This window comes from Archocentrus centrarchus, chromosome 3 (assembly GCF_007364275.1).
Source record: "Archocentrus centrarchus isolate MPI-CPG fArcCen1 chromosome 3, fArcCen1, whole genome shotgun sequence".
NCBI classification, from domain to species: Eukaryota; Metazoa; Chordata; class Actinopteri; order Cichliformes; family Cichlidae; genus Archocentrus; species Archocentrus centrarchus.
The window spans coordinates 1429311-1450869 of NC_044348.1; the positions used below are offsets into that span (position 1 = coordinate 1429311).

Sequence of the window (21559 nt, forward strand, 5' to 3'; positions counted from 1 at the left end):
ATTTGGGAGCGTCAAATCCGCACAGTGAGGAAAGTGTTGAGCTCCGTCGTGAGGCAACAGCAGCTAGATGATGAAGGGCTACAGACTTTACTGTGCGAAGTTGAGAGCATTATCAATGGAAGACCCTTGACTACAAACACAGACCACCCAAATGACCTAGAGCCACTGACGCCAAACCACCTCCTCCTAATGAAGGCACAGCCTAACTTTCCACCCGGTGTATTCAATAAAAATGATCTCTACGTCCGCCGTTGTTGGAGACAAATTCAATACTTGGCTGATCTGTTCTGGCAAAGGTGGACTCGTGAATATCTCCCTCTGCTGCAAGAACGGCAAAAGTGGCACATCCAGAAGAGGAGCTTCACAGTTGGAGATGTCGTCCTGGTCATTGACTCAACCCTGCCAAGGAACTCTTGGACATTAGGAAGAATCACCAGAGTGGTACCAGATTCTGAAGGGGTCGTTCGAAGTGCCGAGGTCAAAACGAAGACAAGCATCATTCAAAGACCCATAACTAAACTTTGCTTCTTGCAGGGAGAAGATTGAAGCTTGAGAGAAGAATGAAGACCAGATTAGTTTAGAACTGGTTAGGAAAGACTGTTATTTCTTTGCTAATGTTATTCGTAAAGGGATGAAACCTGTTAAGAAATATTAGTTGATCAGTGTAAATGGCTCCAATTTAAGTTTAAGTTGGTAATTGATATGCTGAGGCATAGTCAATTAGGGGGCGGGATATGTTGTAGCCATTTTTTTGTGAGATAGTTGTATGCATTTGGAAACACAAATTTGGTAATTATAAGTAATTCTGCTTGTAATGGAATTGTTAATCAATGACTAATTTGTAGAATAATTTGTTGGTTGTGATGTTTGAGGTTTGTATACTGGTAGGAAATGAGGAAAGGGCACCGGAAGTCACTGGACCCTAGAGCAACACAGTTTTTCGACCTACACTACGCTGTACGATGCAGTAAACTAAGTCAGTAAACTAAGTTAAATCAGAAAGGTCAAGATTTCCTTTATGTTTGTACTTTGCTTTCTTCAGTAAAGATACACCAGAAGATTTTTGGACTCAAGACCTTTGTTTACTAACGCGTGTGTGTTGAGTACGGAACACTTGAGGGTCCAGGCTAGGGAGGCAGCCGTGCCGCTGCAGCCACACTGCTAATTGGTCAGTTAAGGAGCAGGGAATAATGAGTGAATTACTTTGGATACGTTAGTTTACCTGCTAATCAGTGTTAATTTCGTTGAATTTCGTCAACGACCCTTTTCTTCATGACGAAAATGAGATGACAACTAAATAAAAACTACCTAAAAGGATAAAAATGATTAAGAAATTAACTGACACTTTTTATCAACGAATGAAAACAAGACGAAAATGCTTGGCGGGGACGACATCCAATCAGAGCTTATGAAATTTTGTGACAGGGCGGGACAAGTTAGGAAAACATCCAATCAAACACACAGTTGCACAAATTTAGTCTAAACCTGGGAAGGACAAACTACTCTGTGATTTGTCTTTACTTCTGATAGAACTAAGTTATATAAACAATGTCAGCAGGGAGAAAGAGGAGAGCCGATGTATGGACACATTTGTCATTTGATACCATGACAAACAACACGATGTGTAAATTATGTGGGGCGACTATCTTTGATAGAAGACACGACAAATCTTAAACGACATCTGCAAACCAGTCACCCAGATCTCCATGCAAAGGTCAGCATTTTAATGTCATGCAGGGTAAAGTGTTTTTCCCAGTTTAGCGTTTGTGTTTAGAGAAAATCTCCACACCGCGGTGGATTAGCCTTTCCTAATCTTAGTCCTGAACACTGCCCTGTACCTTTCAGAGCGTGTCCTGCTGTAAAACGCTCGTATTATCTCAGTAAGGTGGTGGTAATGATCAGGTGTGTGGGAAGCAGGTGAAACGCTAATGTTAATATTATTAATAATATTTAATAACTTTTAATAAATGTTTAATTTTGTGTAAGTGTGTACAATGACTAATTCAAGGGAATTGAAGAAAAAGCATTTACATTTTACACCCTTTATATTTTAGTCGACTAAATCGACTGTAGATTTAGGATAATTTCGTCGACTAAAACTAAAACTATTCAGATGACTAAATTATGACTAAAACTAAATTACATTTTCGTCAAAAGACTATGATTAAAACTAAATCAAAATTTGCTGTCAAAATTAACACTGCTGCTAATGTAGACACAGTGCTAGCTAAGATTGCAGCTAGTTGACTATATTTAACTTATTTTCTTGTTACCAAAATACCATCTGAAGCTGGTTCAGTTTTTGCTTTTTGAACTTATGTAGAATTTCTTTTGGGGCTTGTGTTGTGCTGGGAGCTAGTCCTTTGGACTCCATTTCTAAGCTAATATTGCTGCTGTAGGGGAGAGAAAGAGTGGCATTTGAGCTTGGGAGTGAGTACAAATATCACATTCCTTTGGATTTTCACAGCAAATCAAACCAATGTCCTTCACAAAGAAATCAGTCCACAGGGTGCTGGTAATGTGACTTAAAAAAAATGAGGCTGCCTCAGTCAGTTCACACATTGGCTATTAAAAGAAAAAGTTTCAAACTGCTGCTATAAAATCAGAATCATAATAAAGGTCTCTTCTGAAAAAATAAGCGTTGATTAACAGAAAAGCTGTGAAAAACAAACAGGCTTCTATCAGGCAGAATGACTCCAGGCTGATGTCATGCATCAGGTGATCACCCAGTGAACCTTAAAATTGTCTCCCTATCATTGCACTTATTAATACAGCTGTCATCGGGGAGCAGAATGAGATTTCTTTGTGTCCATATTTACCAGGAAACTCAGGTTTCAGTGACTTATTAAACTCTTGAACTATAACTGGACGTCAGATTTAGACGTTGTGGTGTTGTTGACACCAGAAAGGTCAGCTTGCTCCATGTGGTGAACAGTCACATCTGAATCACATCGGTGAGGTCAGCAGAGGCGGCACAGGGTTCAGATGACCACCAGGCCTTTCTGCATCTCACCAACCTTTTCAATGTGTCACTGTATTTCAGTAAGTTTGTTGAGATAGTGCTCTGAGTAACAGACAGAAAACCAAAACTGGTGTTATTAATAGAACAGGGCTGACCTAAGGAAAGAGAGCTTCAATGCAGAGCCAAGGCTTCCAGGAAGCCGGTTCAATAAACTCTGAGCTGATTAATCCGTACTGAGTATGTTCACATATATAAATTCTCTGTACTGTCCTAATTTTACATTTGATTTTTAAATCTAATTATTCAGCTCTAACCTGACAGGAACAATGTGTAGGTGACAGAAACTGATAAGATGAAAATGTGGAAAAACAGATAAGATGCAGTTTTCTGATTGACCTGTGATATTAGTTCATCAGGTACCAATAGACTCCGGGGTGGATCCGTCCTCAAGGCAGTTTTTTTTAATAAATTAAAAATTGTTTCTGCATGAGCTTATGACCGTTTCATTTTTTTAAATCTGCCTAATTGTTCATTAAAATTTAATCTACTGATTGGCTGTAACTACCTCGTTTAGCGGATTTTATTATTTCTGCCTTTACAGGATAAAAAAATGCTTAATGAGATTTACAGATAAACTATGAAAAAATGTTCCCCTGTTTAACCAGTTATAATTAGATCTAATATCAGCCTTAAATGACAGATGATGAGCCACAGCAGATGTTTTTACTGAGTTACTGTTAACTCAAAAACAAGTCTTTAATGAATTTTCAAACTTTCTCTATTTTTTCTCTATTTAAAGTTTATCAGTAAAGGCAAACATGGCATAAGAAATATCTAAGCTTTTATAGAGCTATCTACATGATTTTAGATATTTCAGTATAGTTTCACAAGGCTGGTCTCTTTTAGAGGTTTTTAGAATAAGGAATTCAGACTGTGTCAGGACAAAATAAGCCACTATGAATGAATCCAAAACAGATCCGGACAGAATGAGCTGGGAAACAACAGGATCCAGATTGGATTAGGATCTTAATCTGTGACACTTATCTGTTTTGGATCCATCCACCGTGCAAGTGGACTTGAATGCAGACCTGATTTGCTTATCTGTAACAGAGTCCATGGGAGGATCCAGTTCTGGGGAGATTTTCAGGGGAAAATATGTTGAGATTCAGACTTTGAATTTCAGACACTGTAGCTTTCAAAATGCTTTCTGACATCATTTTATGACTGAATCTCAATCTGTGAACAAATTTCAACATCAAATGTTGAGAGCAAAAACTATCTGCAGCCTGCATTTAAACAATCACTTTAAACTATATTTAACCACGTTTAACAATCTTAAAGTCATTTCAATCTCATCTTCACTTGAATATTTACATAATTGCCAAGATCCCAAACATGACAGTTATTGACCACTTACAACAACAAATGATTGATCATTATCATGGTGTTATGTGTCGAAGGCTTTATTTAGATGGGTTTGATTTCAACAGTAATAACTAAGGTACACCAAATGGTTCCAGTGGAAGGAAACTGGCTGACAGTCTGACAGCTGCATTACTGTCTACAGAGTCAGTGTTAGAAAGATGGAGGCTATAGATTTTCTTCTGAGCTTATAATAAATCTGCGATGTGATCGCCGTCCCCATCCTTACACTGATTGATTATAAAATCAGCTACGTCAAGTACAAAAAAAAAAGTAAACTTACATCTAACTAGGATTTCTGTTTCTGTAAAAGTGTGAACTTCTCAAAATTAATTCACTCTGCTATGCACTTTCATAGTAACTTTATGAATGAGGAAATGTGTCAGTCAGCTGGGAGGGGAGAAGAGAGGTCAATGAAAAACTCAAAGTTTGCTGAGAAAAAGCTGCCAGCAAGAGGGTTAAAATTGTTACCCCGGTAGCCCCGGTATAATCCATTAGCTGTAAAATTAAAAGTGATCAGAAAAATGGTAAGACAAAAGAGGATTTTCAGGAAATACTGTTAAATGTTCAGTTCAGACATATGGCACATATGTCATGGATGTTAGAATAATTATTGTAGGTGATTTTATCTGAACTGAGAACTAAATCAGATAAAAAAAATCTTAGAAAATCAGAAACTCTGAGTAAGGGCCAGGAGGACAAAAACAACAACTAGAACTGTTTTTTTTTTGTTTGTTTGTTTTGTTTATTCCAATCAGAATGGACAAGGCTAAGAGTCCGGCTTTCGAAAGAAACTAAAAGTCTGGATCTTTGGTTGATTAATATCTGGAGTGGAAGATTGCTGCTACTCCTCCTCCTCAGCCTGTGTTTCTGAATGCAGTCCGGGTGACTCGACATTCATTTCAATTAGCAGATTGAATCATTTAAACTAGCATATTCATCCTGCTCTAACCAGGTTTCTGTAAGGCAGAATAAATCAATGTTGATAAATCATTGAATCATTTACTAACAGGGACTTAGAGCCCTAATGTTTAATAGTCCACATTAAACTGTTTTACTCTTTGGAGCAGTTGAAGATGCTATATTGTTCTTTCTTTGTGAAATTGTATGCTTAAATATTATTTTGGTGATTTTTGATTTGTTTTTTGGTGTTCTGGGAGCAGGTACCGTCTCTGTGGGTATGGGGTTTTGGAGAGAGAAACTGCAGAGAGTTGTGTAAGACTGCAACACTGTTTCCTGGTCCAACTCTGACAGGCACATTTTGGGGTAAATCCAGTCAGATTTCTAGAAATGAGATACTCCATCTAAAGTGGGATGGATGCTGTCTCTCCCAACAAGACTAAGTTTTCAAGTGAGAGAAAACTACAGAGTCCAGTGTTGTTTTATCATTTATTGTTTTTGACTGTGTGAATGCACATATTTATATACATAATGCACACTTTTAATTGTTTTACTTGTATTTTTGATTGTTTTGTGGTATGTGCTTCTTTCTGCAGTGCCCCCTGGTGTGTATAATATTGGTGTATACATGTTAAAAGTTAAACAAGCTGCAGTCAAAATTAAGGTATATATCACGTCATTGTTATTATCACCTTTGAAGTAAAAACTATTTTTTATTAAAATCGAACATACAATTTATGCAAGAAAATAAATTTAAAGATTTTTTTTTTTTAATCTTTGTTTCACTGCAAACATCAATTAGCTCTATTTTTGGTTTCATGTTGAGTGAATTGTTTTGAAATGGTAACAAAACTGACTGCAGACAGACCAGTTTGAAGTCTGATCTATTCCATTACATAGCCCTGCTGATGATATGAGCAGAATGTATTTTGGCATTGTCGTGCTGAAATAGGCAAGCCTTAAAAAGGCATCTTTTGTAGTACATGTTACTATAAAACTTTGATATAGCATTAATGGTGCCTTCACAGATTTACAAGTTACCCATGCCATCTCATGCATCCCTATTCACAAGGATGTGAGTGTTTGAACTGTACATTGATAACAAGTCAGATGGTCCCTCTCCTCTTTAGCTGGATCTATGATTTCCAAAATTTCTAATTTTCATTGGTCAGTTTTCAAAATCACCCTGAGCCATCTGAGAAATGCACAGACCTAAGAAAGGCAGCAGTGTTTCAGGATCTGGTTAATGCACATGTGTTTTATTTTTTCTTAAACTAAAACTAGGGCCAGGTATTTTTGACAATGTCAGGAAGCCTAACAAAGTTAGGTTTATTTGTTAATAGAATTCCTTTATAAATAGATGATTTGCACTTCACAGACTGAATCTTTGTCTTTCAAGAACAAATTATAGCATTACACTGTTTCTCTTTATGCTTCTTCTAGTCTTTTCACATAAAAAAAAGACTGTGTTGTGACAATTCCTAAAACAGCAAAATACAATCCTTCTTTTGCAGGTGTAGAGTTGTCATATAATCTGAGTAAATGTGTTATAAGATAGGACACATTTACAAGCAGTTTGACTAACCCACAATGTAATCAGGATGACTCTTGGTTGATGTCACAGAATGAAACCACTTAACCCCCTTTCAGGCTGACAGCCAGGGAGGATTAGTGGGATTAGATGACTGTATTCTATCTATAATGTCTGTTCATCTCATCGGCTAGAATCAGGTCTTTTATCTCCCATGGATAATGTGAATGTTTTCTTATGTCACATCAACAGACACTTCCACAAAAGTTATGTCTTTAAATCTATAAATTTTAAAATTGATCTAAAGTATTTGGACAATTTTAGCAGTTTAAGTAGTAGTATCTGAAATGAATGTTCAGAACTGATGTTTTAATTACTTTTGGTCTGATAACAGACCTATATGACCTCAGATCATTCCCGGTGATCTGATGAGTTTTCAAAGTGTTCTCCTTTCATTTATTTTTGAGGAGTATATATTACGAGTCAGCAAGGAATTAGGAGGCTCACCCACAAGATGAGTCAGGTTAACAGAACAGAATTAGGCTAGCTTTGTCTGAATCTGTCCACACAAAATAAACAGATGTATGTGCTTTTTTTGGAGCAGTGTTGGGTGTAACACATTCCAAAGTAATGCATTACTCTAATCATATTACATTTTTCAGTAACACAGTAATGAGTTATTGTACTAAATTCAGTAATCACATTACAGTTACACTTATGTTACTTGTGTTACAAAGATTCTTAAGTTATCTGCACAATGGGCAGATAGAATGAAAAAAAAAAGCATCAAAAAAACCTTTTACTTAATGTGCACTTGTGCTACAGTCAGCTAATTTCAGCTGGCGTGCAGGGAGAAGGAAAATAGCGGCGCACTGTACAACTTTGGAGGAGTGGACATATGGACATTACTTACATTTTTATTGCACAAAAGAACAAGAGTGAGATGGTGAAAGTGCAAACTGCACGAAGAACAGAAACATATGCATCATACTACTAACACAGCATGAGCAGTCAGGCTAGCAGCAAGTCTCTTTGGCTGGTTTTCAACTTTGCATTTTGTTGTTCATTGGTAACACTAAAAGAAAGATTGTATGTGTGTCCTCATTCGGATAGGTATTTGTGTCAGTGTGTGGGACTGTAGCCTAAGGTTTATATAGTTTACTGATAATTATGTGATGATGCATTTCAGGTCATGTTACAAAGTAATGCAAAATTAATGTAACAAGTTGCTTTCTCTGACAAGTAACATACTGCATTATTTTACAGAAAAGTAATGAGTAATGTGTAATATGTCACTGTTTAGGAGTGATACCTTATTACTTTACATTGGGCGAGAAATGGTTACAAGCAAATGCTGACTACATGTATTGCACAAGTAGCATCAAATTTTGTTTTATCCCTGATCCAGTGCCTTCCTGCACCAGAGGAAGGAGGGGGCTGGAAACCTATTTCAGGCCTGTGTGACATTTGCAGAGACTTTAACCAACCCGCGACCCACCTCTCTGTGACATCAGTCAGGTACACTCACAGCTTAAGATTTCATCAAATGACGCACTCATTTCTTGACCTTTACCGCTCAAGAAAAACAACTTGTTCCTTTGCTCAATCAACCTGATGTATTTTAACACCAAACAACTAACTAGGATAATTACATTCTGCTTGAAGATTTCGTAGCAGTTTTGGGAGCCATTTTGGGCCCTTTGAGTTCCTATAGCAATGTTTTATGAAACATAATGGTTAACTTGTTCCATTCAGTTTCTGTCTGTAGTCTGACCTTACTTCCTCTCTGCCACATTTAACACAGGTTTGGCAGTCACAAAAGACCAACGTACAACTGAAGCAGAGTGAAGAAGCAGTTTGACATGTTTAAGTTGTTCAGGATGCTAGCCCAGGGGTCGTCAGTCTTTAATATCAAAAATGGTGCTTATTTGATTCTTACAATGAAGTTGACACAACCTGACAGCTTTACTACTGGGCGTCAAATCTGGATCTGTTGTTCTATGTTGAATTCTGCCATTTGCTAATTTCTCACTGCAGATCACACATCCCACTAAGTCAGCAGGAAGAAAGCAAATAAATCTTCCTACACACCTTTTCCATTTTCTATTTAATCATCTACTTTCCTCCTTTTTACTTCCTTTTTTGGATTTGGAAGCCATAACAAGAGGAACTCAAGATTAGTCTTTGTTTAAAATTGGATAATGTAAAGAATCACTGGCAATGAGGATATATTAAAATCTTAAAAATGAAAAAAAAAAATGGTCCATGTCTATGTTCATATTTTTTTTTGTCAAAATCACAGGTAACCACTGGAACTAGGCAAGAGATGCTCCAGAGCTGCAGGTTTGAGACTCCCGTTGTAGCTTTTAAGAAATCCCTGTTACAACACACACAGCTTGATGACGACCTCAGTCTGACCAGTGTGACCAGTCTGACCTTTCACTGGACTGCTGTTCTTATAGCCACCAAACTCCTCTTACATCTGAAATCAGTCAGCGTGAGCCACTGGACACAGCTCAACTTTTTTTTGTCTACTGTGAGGATTCAAACCAGCGCTCTTCCTGTCACTCACTCTGAACAAAAACCAGTTGACAGTAAACTGTGAAACCTGCCACCCACAAAAAAGAGAAGAAGGAAAGCTCAGAATAGACAGCCCCCCTTTTTTGGGTGCAGGAGCAGCAGGAGGGGAATGGCACATCAGCACTTTGTGTTAGATGTTTGTTTGTTTTTAAATCACGACAGGCAGACATATGATTTGCACTTCATCACACAAGTAACATGAGTCCCTCTCCTCACATCGCAGATCAATACACAGTTGACAAAATTGGCTAATCTATTTACGCTGCAAACTTTCCCTTTCATGTGAGTGGGGCTGTCTGTCTCTGCCTGCGGTTTCAACAACTCCACCACCCACAGCATTCACCTGGAGGCTCTATTACTTTTCTAATCTCTCCCTAACTTCAAATGCATTGTAGTGTGGGAAGTGATGAGCTGTAACATAGACGCCAAACTGTATTCTACTACAGAACTGAATCCATCAATTCAAATATGAACTTCTGACTGGCAGTGTACTGGAAGTGATTGGTTAATGTAAGTTTGGCCAACAATCATTCATATTTTAAACAACTGTATTTACAGTTTATATGATTTGTTATTTTACATAATTCTCCAAAATAAAACAAAATTCGATATTTCAAATTATCAAGCAGTCATTAACTTCGATTTATTCAGCAATGAACAAAATATTTCTATACGAGCTGTCACTCACCCAGGTGGGCAGACACATCCAGCCAGACAGGGCTCATGTACTGAGCAGGTGAGGTTGAGCAGGTAAGACTCACAGGTGCGCTCACAGGCCACACCCCTTTCTGGCAGGAGGTCATCCTCCCCCTCTGAGCAGTTCTGGTAGATCTGACCCTCTGGACACAACCTGCCTGCAAGAAGTAAACAAAAAAACTTCCGGTCAGCTTAAAATATCACTGAAAAACAGATTCCTATAGATATAATCATTCAGTGTGGCTCTCATTACTGAAAGTTAATGTAACACAATCATGTATTCAATGAGCATCTTCTTCTTTTGGCTGCTCCCTTTAAGGGTCACCACAGCGGATCATCTGCCTCCATCTCAGCCTATCCCAAGCATCCTCCTCTGTCACACCAACCCTCTGTATGTCCTCCTTCACTACATCCACAAATGTCCTCTGTGGCCTTCCTCTTTTCCTCCTGCCTGGCAGCTCCATCTTTAACATCCTTTGTCCAATATATCCACGATTCCTCCTCTGCACGTCCAGGCCACTTTTATTCTCTGACTTTGTCTCCAAGTCACTCAACATCGTCAGCCCTGCGGCCTCCACCTTGGCCTTCTGTCTTTTTGTCTCCAAAGCATACATCACAGCAGGTACCTTGTAAATCTTGTAAATCTACACTTTCACTCTTGCTGCTATCCTTCTCTCACAAATCTCCCATCCTTTCCAGCTCGAGCTCTGTGCCAGGCTAATAGATACAAGTCCTTTTCTCCTTCCTTAGTGTCCAGCATCACATACAACTCACTATAAGCCTTTTCCTTTGCCACCTCTCTCTTTCCTGAGTGCCTAACCTCCCAGTATTCCTGTCTACTTTCTTCATCCCATTTTTTCTTTGCCAGACTCTCATGTACTTCCTCATTCCACCACCAAGTCTCCTTGTCCTCGTTCCTTTGTCTAGAGGATACACCAAACATTTTCTTTGCAGTATCCTTCACCCCTTCAGCTGCACTTCCCAATTCATCTGGTAGCTCTTCCCTACCATTCAGTCTGTCTCGACTCCTCCCTGAACTCTGTGCAACATTCTTCTTTCTGTAACTTCCACCATTTAATCCTTGTTTCCACCTTAAATTTCACAAATACAAATAATAAAAAAAGACCAGGTTGCCAAAATGAAATGGACTTACCAGTGTCTGTTTGTGTTTGGGACACCAGTCTACCATTCAGACAGAGCCTGCAGAGGGGCACAAAGAGACCTTACTCACCTTTATGAAGGCGACTGCAGAAACTGCAGTTCACATATTTAAAACTAAATGCAGGAATACTTTGGTAATAACACCAATATACTGTAGTGGTTGAAGATTTTTTTTATTTGTTCTCATACAACAGGACCCCCCCCCCCCCCCCCCCCCCCCCCCCAACATGCCTAATTAAAAATTTATAGAACACGTGCAGCCGTCTCAGGGTGGAAATGATGTTCGCCTTCTTCAACACATTCAATGCTTATTCATAACTGAATTAGCATCTCACCAAAAGGTTTGCTGAGCACAGTCAAACAGTTAGTCCCCACACAATTAAGGCAAACAGTCTATGTTACGTTACTTAACAAAAGGCTGTGAATTTTGCTTTTTTTGGTCTTTTGATGAATACAAATATATTTTATTCTTGAGGAAAGAAAAGCTCACTTTAAAAATGTTCCTGGTTTTCCTTTGGTGGAAGTCTAAAACTGGGACGGGGGGGGCCTTTTATTTGGTTGTGACTGACAGGAGGTGCAGCCTTATATAACTAAGAAGCCTTTTTATTGAAGAAAAGTTTGGAAATCTGACCCACAGCAAACCAGAAACTTTGTTCTGAAAGTAATTTCTGCTCCTCAGTACTGCATCGTTTTACCGGGCTAAATCAATAGTAGCTCCAAGTGTTTTCTGTGTCTCTAACTGCTAACTGAAGTGCCTCAAGCAATGTCTTTAATCAGCACAGTACAACATTAAAATAGAAAATGTAAATAAAAAAGTGCAAAGTTTGGATTGAAGGCAGAGACGGAGAGGAGGAGCTTACTGAACACCTGCTGAAGTCATGATCACATCTCCTGGTTCGTAATCTGCTCCGAGGAAACTGCAGGGACACTCGCTCCTGGAAAAAGAGATGAAACCAAAAAGAACAAACTGACTTCGTCTTGCAGCAGACCTGACTAGAACGACTGGGGTGCTGTAACCCTGCAGGCACTCTGCATACGGTTACATGTTATGCACTGGCCTATCTTGAAATTTTGACTAAAGTAGGTGCAATCCTTGGATTCTGTAATTAACTAATATGCTTACAATTAATTTTTGGCAGAATTTATGGCTTTATGATGACAATGCATTTGATGCCAGACAGCTGCTGTTAACATAACATGGAGCCTATCCCAGCTGACAAGGCAGTAAGATGCAGGGTACACCCCATACAGGTCACCAGCCTGTTGCAGGGCTGACACAAACAACCATTCACACCTGTGGGCAACTTAGAGAGACCAATTAACCTAACCCCAGTAACTGCATGTCTTCAGATTGTGGGAGGAAACCCATACAGACACAGAGAGAACGTACATGAGTCCACACAGCAAGAGTCCCAGGCTAAGGTGGAATTGAACCCAGACTATCAGATAGCTATTCTAGCTGTGAGGCAGCAGTGCTAACTACCACACCACCATGCTGCCCAGTAACACAAATATTTTTTACAGTGTTGAACTGTGTCTGTTTAAATTTGATAAATAAACAAACATGATAAAACTCAGCCCTGCTGAACGCTGGTACATTAACATTTACAAATAACATTTGTCCATGGAACAATAAAAAACTATACGAGAGAGCGTTGTGAACAAAAACCAAACAAAAATACCAAATGTCTACTATTCCAAACAGTGAGAGGCCTGGGCCAAGCCAGAATTGAACCCAGACCTTCTAGATGGTATTCTACCTGTGAGGCAGCACTGCTAACCATCATGCCACCATGCAGCTGCGCATTAAGCCAGTCTGTTAAAACTGGTATAAACTAGATTTTTAGCAGGTGCAAAACTTGATGATATTAAGTTGTTTGAACTCAAACACATGATTACAATAAGATAGACCATCAAAAAGTACAGTCTACTCAGCATTAACAAGTAATGTTCACATTCTAGGCAATTTTAAGTAATATGAACTCAATATTTTTAAGTGGAATCAAAATCTGGGTTTACAGTGTATAGAAGGCAAAATATTGGAGCAAATGTTGAATTAATGACCAACCATTTTTTAAAAATGCAATATGTTGAGATAAAATTCTTTGAACTACATTGTGGTAATTTATGTTTAGCTGAGGCTAAAAGCCTTTGTAAACATATAGGCCACTGCCACACATCAGCTTCTGTACTACAAATTCTTTCTCACTGGTTATCAGATATCTGTGTCGTCCCCAGCCCGAGTGGGAATGAAAAGGGGGTTTCACGGTGAATTCCTTGATGTAACTCTATCACATGGTAAGTAAGGCACGGCGCTGCACTAGGATGTAAAAACCTGGGACATTTAAGAGGAATTAAGCTGCATGTCTTCTAGGGCAGAGCAGGCTAAAAAGGAGAGCACGGTTACTGAGGTCCTCTGGCTCTATAATGTTTGCAGGAAAGATACAAGGCTTTCCACTTAAAGGCTGACCTAAACTTCAGAGCAGATACAAATATCACTTTGAGGGGATTGGTTTGGTGGAGTCACTCCAGCTTCGCCACCATCCACATCAGCACAGCAGGTAGAACAGAAGTGGCTCCGGGCATCGAGTCCCACCTGCTCCATCATATAACTATATTGTCTTCTAAATACAATTTAAAAAAAAAATACCTGTGTGTTGTAATGTTATAAAAGATTAAATACTGCATTTTTTCCCTTTTTTTGCCTTGATATACTTCTACCTGCGAACACCACCCCCTCATCCTTACCTGTGCACACAGGTGTGTGTTCGGTGGTTGTAGAAGGAGCCCTGAGGACAGACGCAACCCTCTTCACACTCCTCCCCACAGTGCTGCGGGACGGAGAGGGAGGAGCAGCGACGCTGGCAGGAGGACACACAGGTGCCATACTGCATGGTGGCAGGACAGGTGACAGCTGCGAGACAGAATTAAACACAGACTGAGAGTCACAGACAGTCAGTCTCGTGTGATGGCTAACCGTACGGTGGCATTTGAATTGGGTACATCAGATAACTTGGTGATGTCACTGTATTGTTATGACATCATCAAATTATCCAGTTTAACAACAAAGACAAAGTGTAGAGATACTGATTGCAGCAGGACCATGCTCCGCCACTGTTTTCCCTCCAAATGAGGAAATGGAATACACACAATTTGCTTTGCTTGTGACATCAATTCATCCACTGAATAACCTGCAGAAATAGTCATCATGACGATGTCAAAAGGAGCCAATTGAAGTGGTTCAGGCATCTGATTGGGATGCCTCCTGGGCACTAGGGTTTAATATTTTTCCCGAAAATGACATGAATCAAATCCCGGGAAATGACGAGCCATTTCCCGGGAATCCCGGGAAAAAGTTTATTTATTTTTTTATTTTAATTAGGCCTTCTGTAGCCTGTGTCGGCCTTAACCTATTGTGATATTGTAGAGGTAGCTTTCCAGCTATGTCCTGTTATGCCCAGTAGGGGGCAATGTTGGCTTGATTAATGCAATAAAACCTACATCTCGACATTTGAGTGCTCGAGCTATGCGGTGTTGTATCGTTCCTCAACACTCCCTTAACAAATATAATTCGAATATTCCTCCATTGTACATGGAATTATACCAAGATATTTTACAACTGCTGGTGCAAAACAATACGGTTCATCTCCACAGCATTGATAAAGGCTCAGCCACGCTGTCGTGGCGCCATCTGTTGCGCTATATCTCCACCAGTGGAACGCTGTAATAGTCATTGAAAAGTTAACTACAGTACTACACTATAATTTGACATAACACAGGGCCTTGAGTAATGCACTACGACTTGGTCATTGCCATTCTGGCAACAACAAATTTATAACACCGTGTCTGAGGGTTAAAGTAGGTTCGCTGTGAATCGTCTTTTGAAAAACTGGCCAATCCTTATAGCCTAAAAAATATACATTTTACTCAACTCCATTTTAAAAGCGAAATATGTTAAAGCAATCTATTTCATGATACTTTCTTCACACATTAGGCCCGCATCCTAATTCATGATTGTTAGTAAGCGGCTGCAAACGAGGAAAAGAAACACTCGAAGTTAAACAGATATTTCTTTATTGTTCAGGGCAGGCATATTTTATAGGCTATATAATGCAATATAACAATATATAATAATATAAAATTATATAATAAAAAATACAAACACATTACCTACGATTTCAACAAATTAAAGAGGAAAAAAGTACAACTGTGTAATACCTCTATTAAAACGCTTGAGATGAAGGCTGAAGCCTTAAACGGAGGCTGAACGTGCCTGAAATGAAGAGTAATGCTTTTCGCATTAAACGAACCCTTCTCTTTCCTTAAATTTAACATTCTGAAGCTTTCTTTTCTTTCTGAAAGTCAAATCGACGCGCGCGACTTTTTTCCCGGTTTCCCGTCTAACGTTTCCCGGGAAACGGGAAATGGTTCTGATCGCATTTCCCGGGAATCCCGGATCCCGGGATTAAACCCTACTGGGCACCTCTTGGGTGAGGTGTTCCAGGTAGGCCCCGGTGCAGACCCAGGACACGCTGTAGAGATTATATCTCTCGGCGGGAGGAGGTGGCTGGAGAGAAGGAGGTCTGGGTTTCTCTGCTTAGGCTGCTCCCCCCACATCCCGGCCCCAGATAAGAAGAAGAAAATGGTTGGATGGATTCCTATGTGCACATACTTGACTAACATTATCCAGAAAACCAGTGAGGTGCTCATTAATGTGCTCCAGTATTTAAACAAAGAACAGCACAAAGGTTTGACGTTAATGATGGGATGATGTTTGTTGTGGACCTCATTAGAAATGCATTCACATTTCCTACTTAATGGCTCTGTCACACTGAACAACCTCCTTGCCACTAGGAAATGTTGGTGGTTGCTCGGCAATTGCACTCAACACCCTCAACTGCAACTGCACAGGTCACCTGGAGGCAACTTGTTTTCAAACAATGGTGGCCTGAAATTACTCTCAGAGAGATTGGTGAAGGTTTGCAAATAATTGCTGTCTAATTTCTAAAGGCACACAGACTGCCAGCATGTTGCAATCAATCTGAGTCAGTCTGCACCAATGGGCACCTGTTTCATTTTGCTGTTAAATGATCCTGCAGCAACTGCATCACTATTTGTGAAGGAACTTCTGAATTTCTGTTTCAAATCTTTGAGGTTCTGGCTGGACTCTGAATGTAAGTAGTTCATATGAATTTCTGTTTAATGTTCATTTCTGTCTATGTAGACGGCCACAGAGATTTGCAACACATGGCAACAGGTTTACTAGACTGATTTTTGCTGATTTAATTACAGTTAATTACTGTAATATAAAGAGAATGTAAAGAGATTGCACATAATTGGCAACTTGGTCCCATTCAATCGCAAACTGATAGCAGGAGCAGACTGACTTCATTTTATTATCACCCTCCTGAAGCACCAAAGTCGCTTTGAAGATGGCAACTGTGAATGGTCACAGAACTGATCCTCATTCTTAAAGCAACCATTTAAAAGGCAACAATAACGCAGGTTCATTGCATACAGTCTCAGTAATTTTATTACTGTGGAAATTTAAATTTTAGCAAGATCGATTAATTAACCACACATATCAATCAGCTGGGTCAGTCACATCTTCTGACTGAGGTAATTGCTTTAATCTCTTCTTTGTTAAGAGTTGCTCTGAGAATTTTCCAAAATTGCTCCTAAGCTGTGACTAATTGCTGAAACTAGTTGGGATAAGTTAGGAGCTCGCAGAGGATTTTCTGAATGTGTGTGAATATAGCCACAGTTTGATCTTTTTGTCATATCGTACTCTAAAAGGTAAGATTCCCATAAACAGTCCTACCAACGACTCTTCAGTCTTTTACTGTCACCTCACTTCTCTCCTCTATGTACTAAAATCATCTAAAAACATGAACAGTGCATGTGGATTTGATATTAGACATGAAAACAAAAACAATCTCTGAGTGGCACCATTGTCAGAAATAATTAACATGTTTGGCGTGAATGTGACTCACCACAGTCGGATATGTGTGACCGAAAGTCGATGATGACAGAGAATCTGCGGCAGTGGCGAGCGTAGTGGGCCAGCGATGAGCAGAGGCAAGGCGTCCCGCACTTACACGTGTCTGAGCGACACTGCTGGTGGAAGGGTGTTGGACTAAGGTACTCATGGCAGGCAGAGAACAGATCCTGATTCAGCACATCGCACATCTCTGAAGCATAGGTCACTGAGGAGGAGAAGGCGCATGTAGAGATATGCCAAGAATGTTAAAAATATCAGTTTAGAAATAACTCAAGTAAACAAGGCTGCCTCTTAGTAAAAGCATCTAGGAGTCTGATGTCATGACTAAAATACAGACCCTAAAAATAGATTTTTATAAAAGTTTGTTGTAAATATGTCTGCAAGAGCAGAGCCAGGGTACAGTATTTATATTTTTACTATCATATCAACATCAAAATGCCCAAACTTTATATAATAATGCATATGTTTTATGTTATAAGGCATCACTTAGTAAATATCTTCATTTTCTAGACTGCAACAGAAAATAGGAGGAAGAGAAACTGACCAGCCTGCTGGTGTGTGTCACAGGGGTCAAGCTGAGGCGTACTCAGGCTGGACAAACAAGCAGACGAGACCCTCCAGGCATTTCCAAAGAGCTGAGGAGTGCTTTCAATCATACCTGATGGAGATCTGCACCAAAATCAAAGCAAAGATTGAATACAACAGCACACAGAAGAAAAAAAAATACTGTTAAGCAACATTTATACTGCTGAAGCATCATTAGCTGAGCTTTAGTTGTTTTGGTGTTTGAAACCTGAAAAGTACTGGTCGCTGAGCGAGACAGCACATCTTGCATTTTTGAAACTTTTAAAGAAAAGTTGTGCACTATTAAATATCAATTTTACTTGTGTTTCTTTGATGTCTAGCAGGCAAGAAGCAATTGACGCAGTAGTCTCATCTCTGTCCAAGCCACCATTAATCAGATGAGTTTCACCCACTTCTCTCTGAAGTAAGAACAGACGCCTGCATTTCTAACTTTCTGACTTACTGCTCATTTTGTTAAAGCAAAGCAAAACAAAAGAAGTTAGCACCCTGCACCAAATAAAGAAAACCTAGACTGAAAGATACAATTCTGCAAGTCATCACTTTAACTGCGAAGTGTTTCTGTAGAGCTTCAGGCAAAGTGAATTCTTAGCAGCGTACGGCCACTTCAGTCACTAACTGCAATGTATATCCACTTACAGCTGTTAGACAACATCCGCCCTTTATAGTCAGCCATTACGATACAGTACAGTGGAGCCCCTATTCCGCTAACAGTAAATTCCTTGTTGAAGTGGCGTGTCCAGTTGGGCGCTCATCTGGTCCACCTAAAAGAGCTGATCAGAGAGCCGGGCTTTTGATGCCGAGCCGCCCGACCAGTGTGCATTACAGAGAGCACAAGTGTGAGAGGGAGAGCACTTCACCATCACCTCCCTCTCTGCCTCTGAAACAAGAGTATGCTCTCGCTTTTTATTATTGGAGGAGGGGTTAACAAAGAGTGCGGGAGGGGTCAAAGGTCAGCCAGCACACACTTACAGGAAGTCATCTTGAATGTTGCCATTGAAGGTGCCGCACAGCCCCACAGTGTCATCCTTCCACAGCTCATCAGCCTGCAGGTAGAGGCGAAACTCCTTCCAGCTGTACTGCAGACGCAGGCCAGACATCGTCCTCACCTGGAGGAACATCGACGATAGCTCCTGGATGTGGAAGAGGTCTGCGGGACATGTACAGGACAATATTTAGCTCAAAGGCTTGTTCTTTAAACACTTTCAAAACAACATCATTTGCATGTAAATTTCCAAACTAGAAACCTTCTTTCTTGCATGTTTCTTGCAGTTTTGCATGGGTAATTCACTTGGCATGTTAGCACCACAGGTGGTGCATCAAATTAATTAATGATCAAAAACTCTATACAGGAATCTTTAAAGAATAAAACAACATTATGCAAGAATGATGATAAAAAAATTAAGCCAGTCAGACCCAAACAGACTCCAGCACACTTGTGTACAAGAAAACTATGACACCCATTTCAGGGTCAAGAGGGAGGAGATCAATAATACATGAGAGACTCACAATAAAGCTACTCCTCCAAATCAAAAGGAGCCAGTTGAGGTTTTTCAGGCATCTGACTAGGATACTAGGATGTACACCTGCTACTGGACAAGGCCCTGAGGGAATACCTAGGACAAACTGGAGAGAGTGGCATGTACACCTCACCGCTTAATGATGGACTTTATGCCACTCGGACCCTAGCAGACTCACAGAACCAAAATTATAATTATGGCTTTAGTCTCCTGCCCCGTGACTTGGATGCATATAAGCAGCAGAAAATGGATGGATGGTTCATACAATAGACTAATATTAATGCTTCAGAGAAGAATCACTGTCAAGGACAGATCAGGGTCATGATGTTTTGGTAGTAAAATAATTAAAATCATCAACATAATAACGACCCAAAGTTGCAGATGGTGTCATCTGAGACTCTGGTTGCTATTTCGTTCTTTTCCAATGTCGTCTTCCAGCCATTTGTGATTGACCGGGCAGCCACGGGAGCTGTACCTCGCTGGTTCAATCATGACCTTCCCCAAGGAGGTCGTGTTTTTGGTTGCAATCATTCTGTCTGTAAACACGAGAGCTCAAAAAGTTTTGATGAATTCTGATAAAACTAGTCAAGTGGGGTCATGTTAATAATCCATTACAATTTGCTTTATGTCCACCGAGGTCTTCAAGGTCATTTTAATGATTTATTGGTCCAAAATTAACAAAAAGCCTGATAACTTAGAAACTATGATTCTTACAAGTGTTTCGTGTGTTGCCTACATATAGAAAGTGCTGTATAAAGATTTAAAATATTATGTGACATTTGACCTGTGACCTCTCCTTCAAGGTCAAAAGATTGATCTGAAGGTCAAAGTCATAATAATGCTATACAGAGCTATCTAAAACCACGTTTCTTACCACCATTGTGACATACAGGCATATATGATATGATCTATGGGGATTCTAAATATCACATTACTTTGGACCTCTGACCTCTTCTTCAAGGTCAAATTAGGTCAAACTTTCATAAAATGTCTTCTATCTTTAAAATTTTGCTTATTTGTATTGGCAAAATTTAGGAAATGATACTGGTATATGAGGATTCTAAATATCATATTATGGTTTGCATCCAAATATCATGTCACATTTGACCTTTGACCTCACTTTGACATTTCACAGCTGCTTTTCTTTCAAGTTGACCCCAAAATGTTTTACACCTTTAAAGAAAGTTTCATCAAGAAAAAGAAAATGAGCTGCCTGGTTAGTTAGAAATATTAGTACTTTTTAAAGTAAAAAAGATCAAAGAAAACATGAATAAATACAAAATACAATATTATTCCCTTAAAAGTAAATACTGCCCAGAGAGCGAGCTGCCTTGGTGGAGGTTTGTGCTCTCGGAGTGCTTCTTATTAATTAATTTTTATTTAACAGTTGCTGAGCAATTTAAATCTCTTTTAGAAGAGTTTGCTGCGGTACTTATCCTAACCATAGCTCTATATCCAGCCACGGGGGGTAGAGATCAGCGTTTTTGATTCTTTAAAAATGCTTCAGCCAGAAGACAGCATATCATTTTTAGATGGTAACTGGCTAGCTAACTAACAGGTAAGTTTTAACTCTGGTGAAACTTTTGCACAAATGCCTAGATGCAACATTTGATTGTAATGGCTTTAGCTTTGCAATTAAAGAAAATCAAACTGACTTTAATCACTGTTTTAATCAGGAACTTGGTAAGTTGATTAATTAATTGTTTAGGCCACAAAACAATAAAATTCCAAAGTGATGTATTCAAAAGAATTAGTTTAACCAACAGCCTAAAACCTAAAAACGTGTCATTCATAATGATTCATTTCAATTTTGACTGTTTGTGGGTTTTTATTTAGAACTTACAATCTTTTTTATGTCAGTACAGCACAGCAATAAATGGAAACTACCTGTAACAGAACATAAAGCCTAATAGCTGTTAGTGTTTTTATTCATTCAGGTACAAAATATCAGATCACTCTCACACACTGCCAGATAAAGCACACAAAAGCCTGTTGACTTGATCTTGAAAACACTGGCAGGTAAAATGAGCAATGCTCAGAGGATAGACATTTGGTGCAACACAATGTGAGAGCTAACCCAGTAAAGTATTGGGAAAAAATTCCATTCAATAGCACATCTGTCATTCAATCTGTCTCTGCCGTAACCCACAGAGTGCTGAATAAAGTCGGGCCCTGGATGGGAACAATGTTGGAAGGTGATAAAA

At 39.4% G+C, this 21559-nt stretch overlaps 1 protein-coding gene across 1 annotated transcript in view; it reads right to left on the reverse strand.

Moving 5' to 3' along the window:
• Positions 1 to 21559, reverse strand: part of otog (otogelin) — a 97713-nt gene that overhangs the window by 48248 nt on the left and 27906 nt on the right. The window contains exons 18-24 of the mRNA XM_030726226.1: positions 18808 to 18985; positions 17798 to 17922; positions 17246 to 17458; positions 14001 to 14166; positions 12113 to 12187; positions 11245 to 11291; positions 10084 to 10249 (exon numbers count right to left, since the gene is read on the reverse strand). Coding sequence (XP_030582086.1) covers positions 10084 to 10249; positions 11245 to 11291; positions 12113 to 12187; positions 14001 to 14166; positions 17246 to 17458; positions 17798 to 17922; positions 18808 to 18985 — 970 coding nt within the window. The remainder of the gene's footprint in view (positions 1 to 10083; positions 10250 to 11244; positions 11292 to 12112; positions 12188 to 14000; positions 14167 to 17245; positions 17459 to 17797; positions 17923 to 18807; positions 18986 to 21559) is intronic.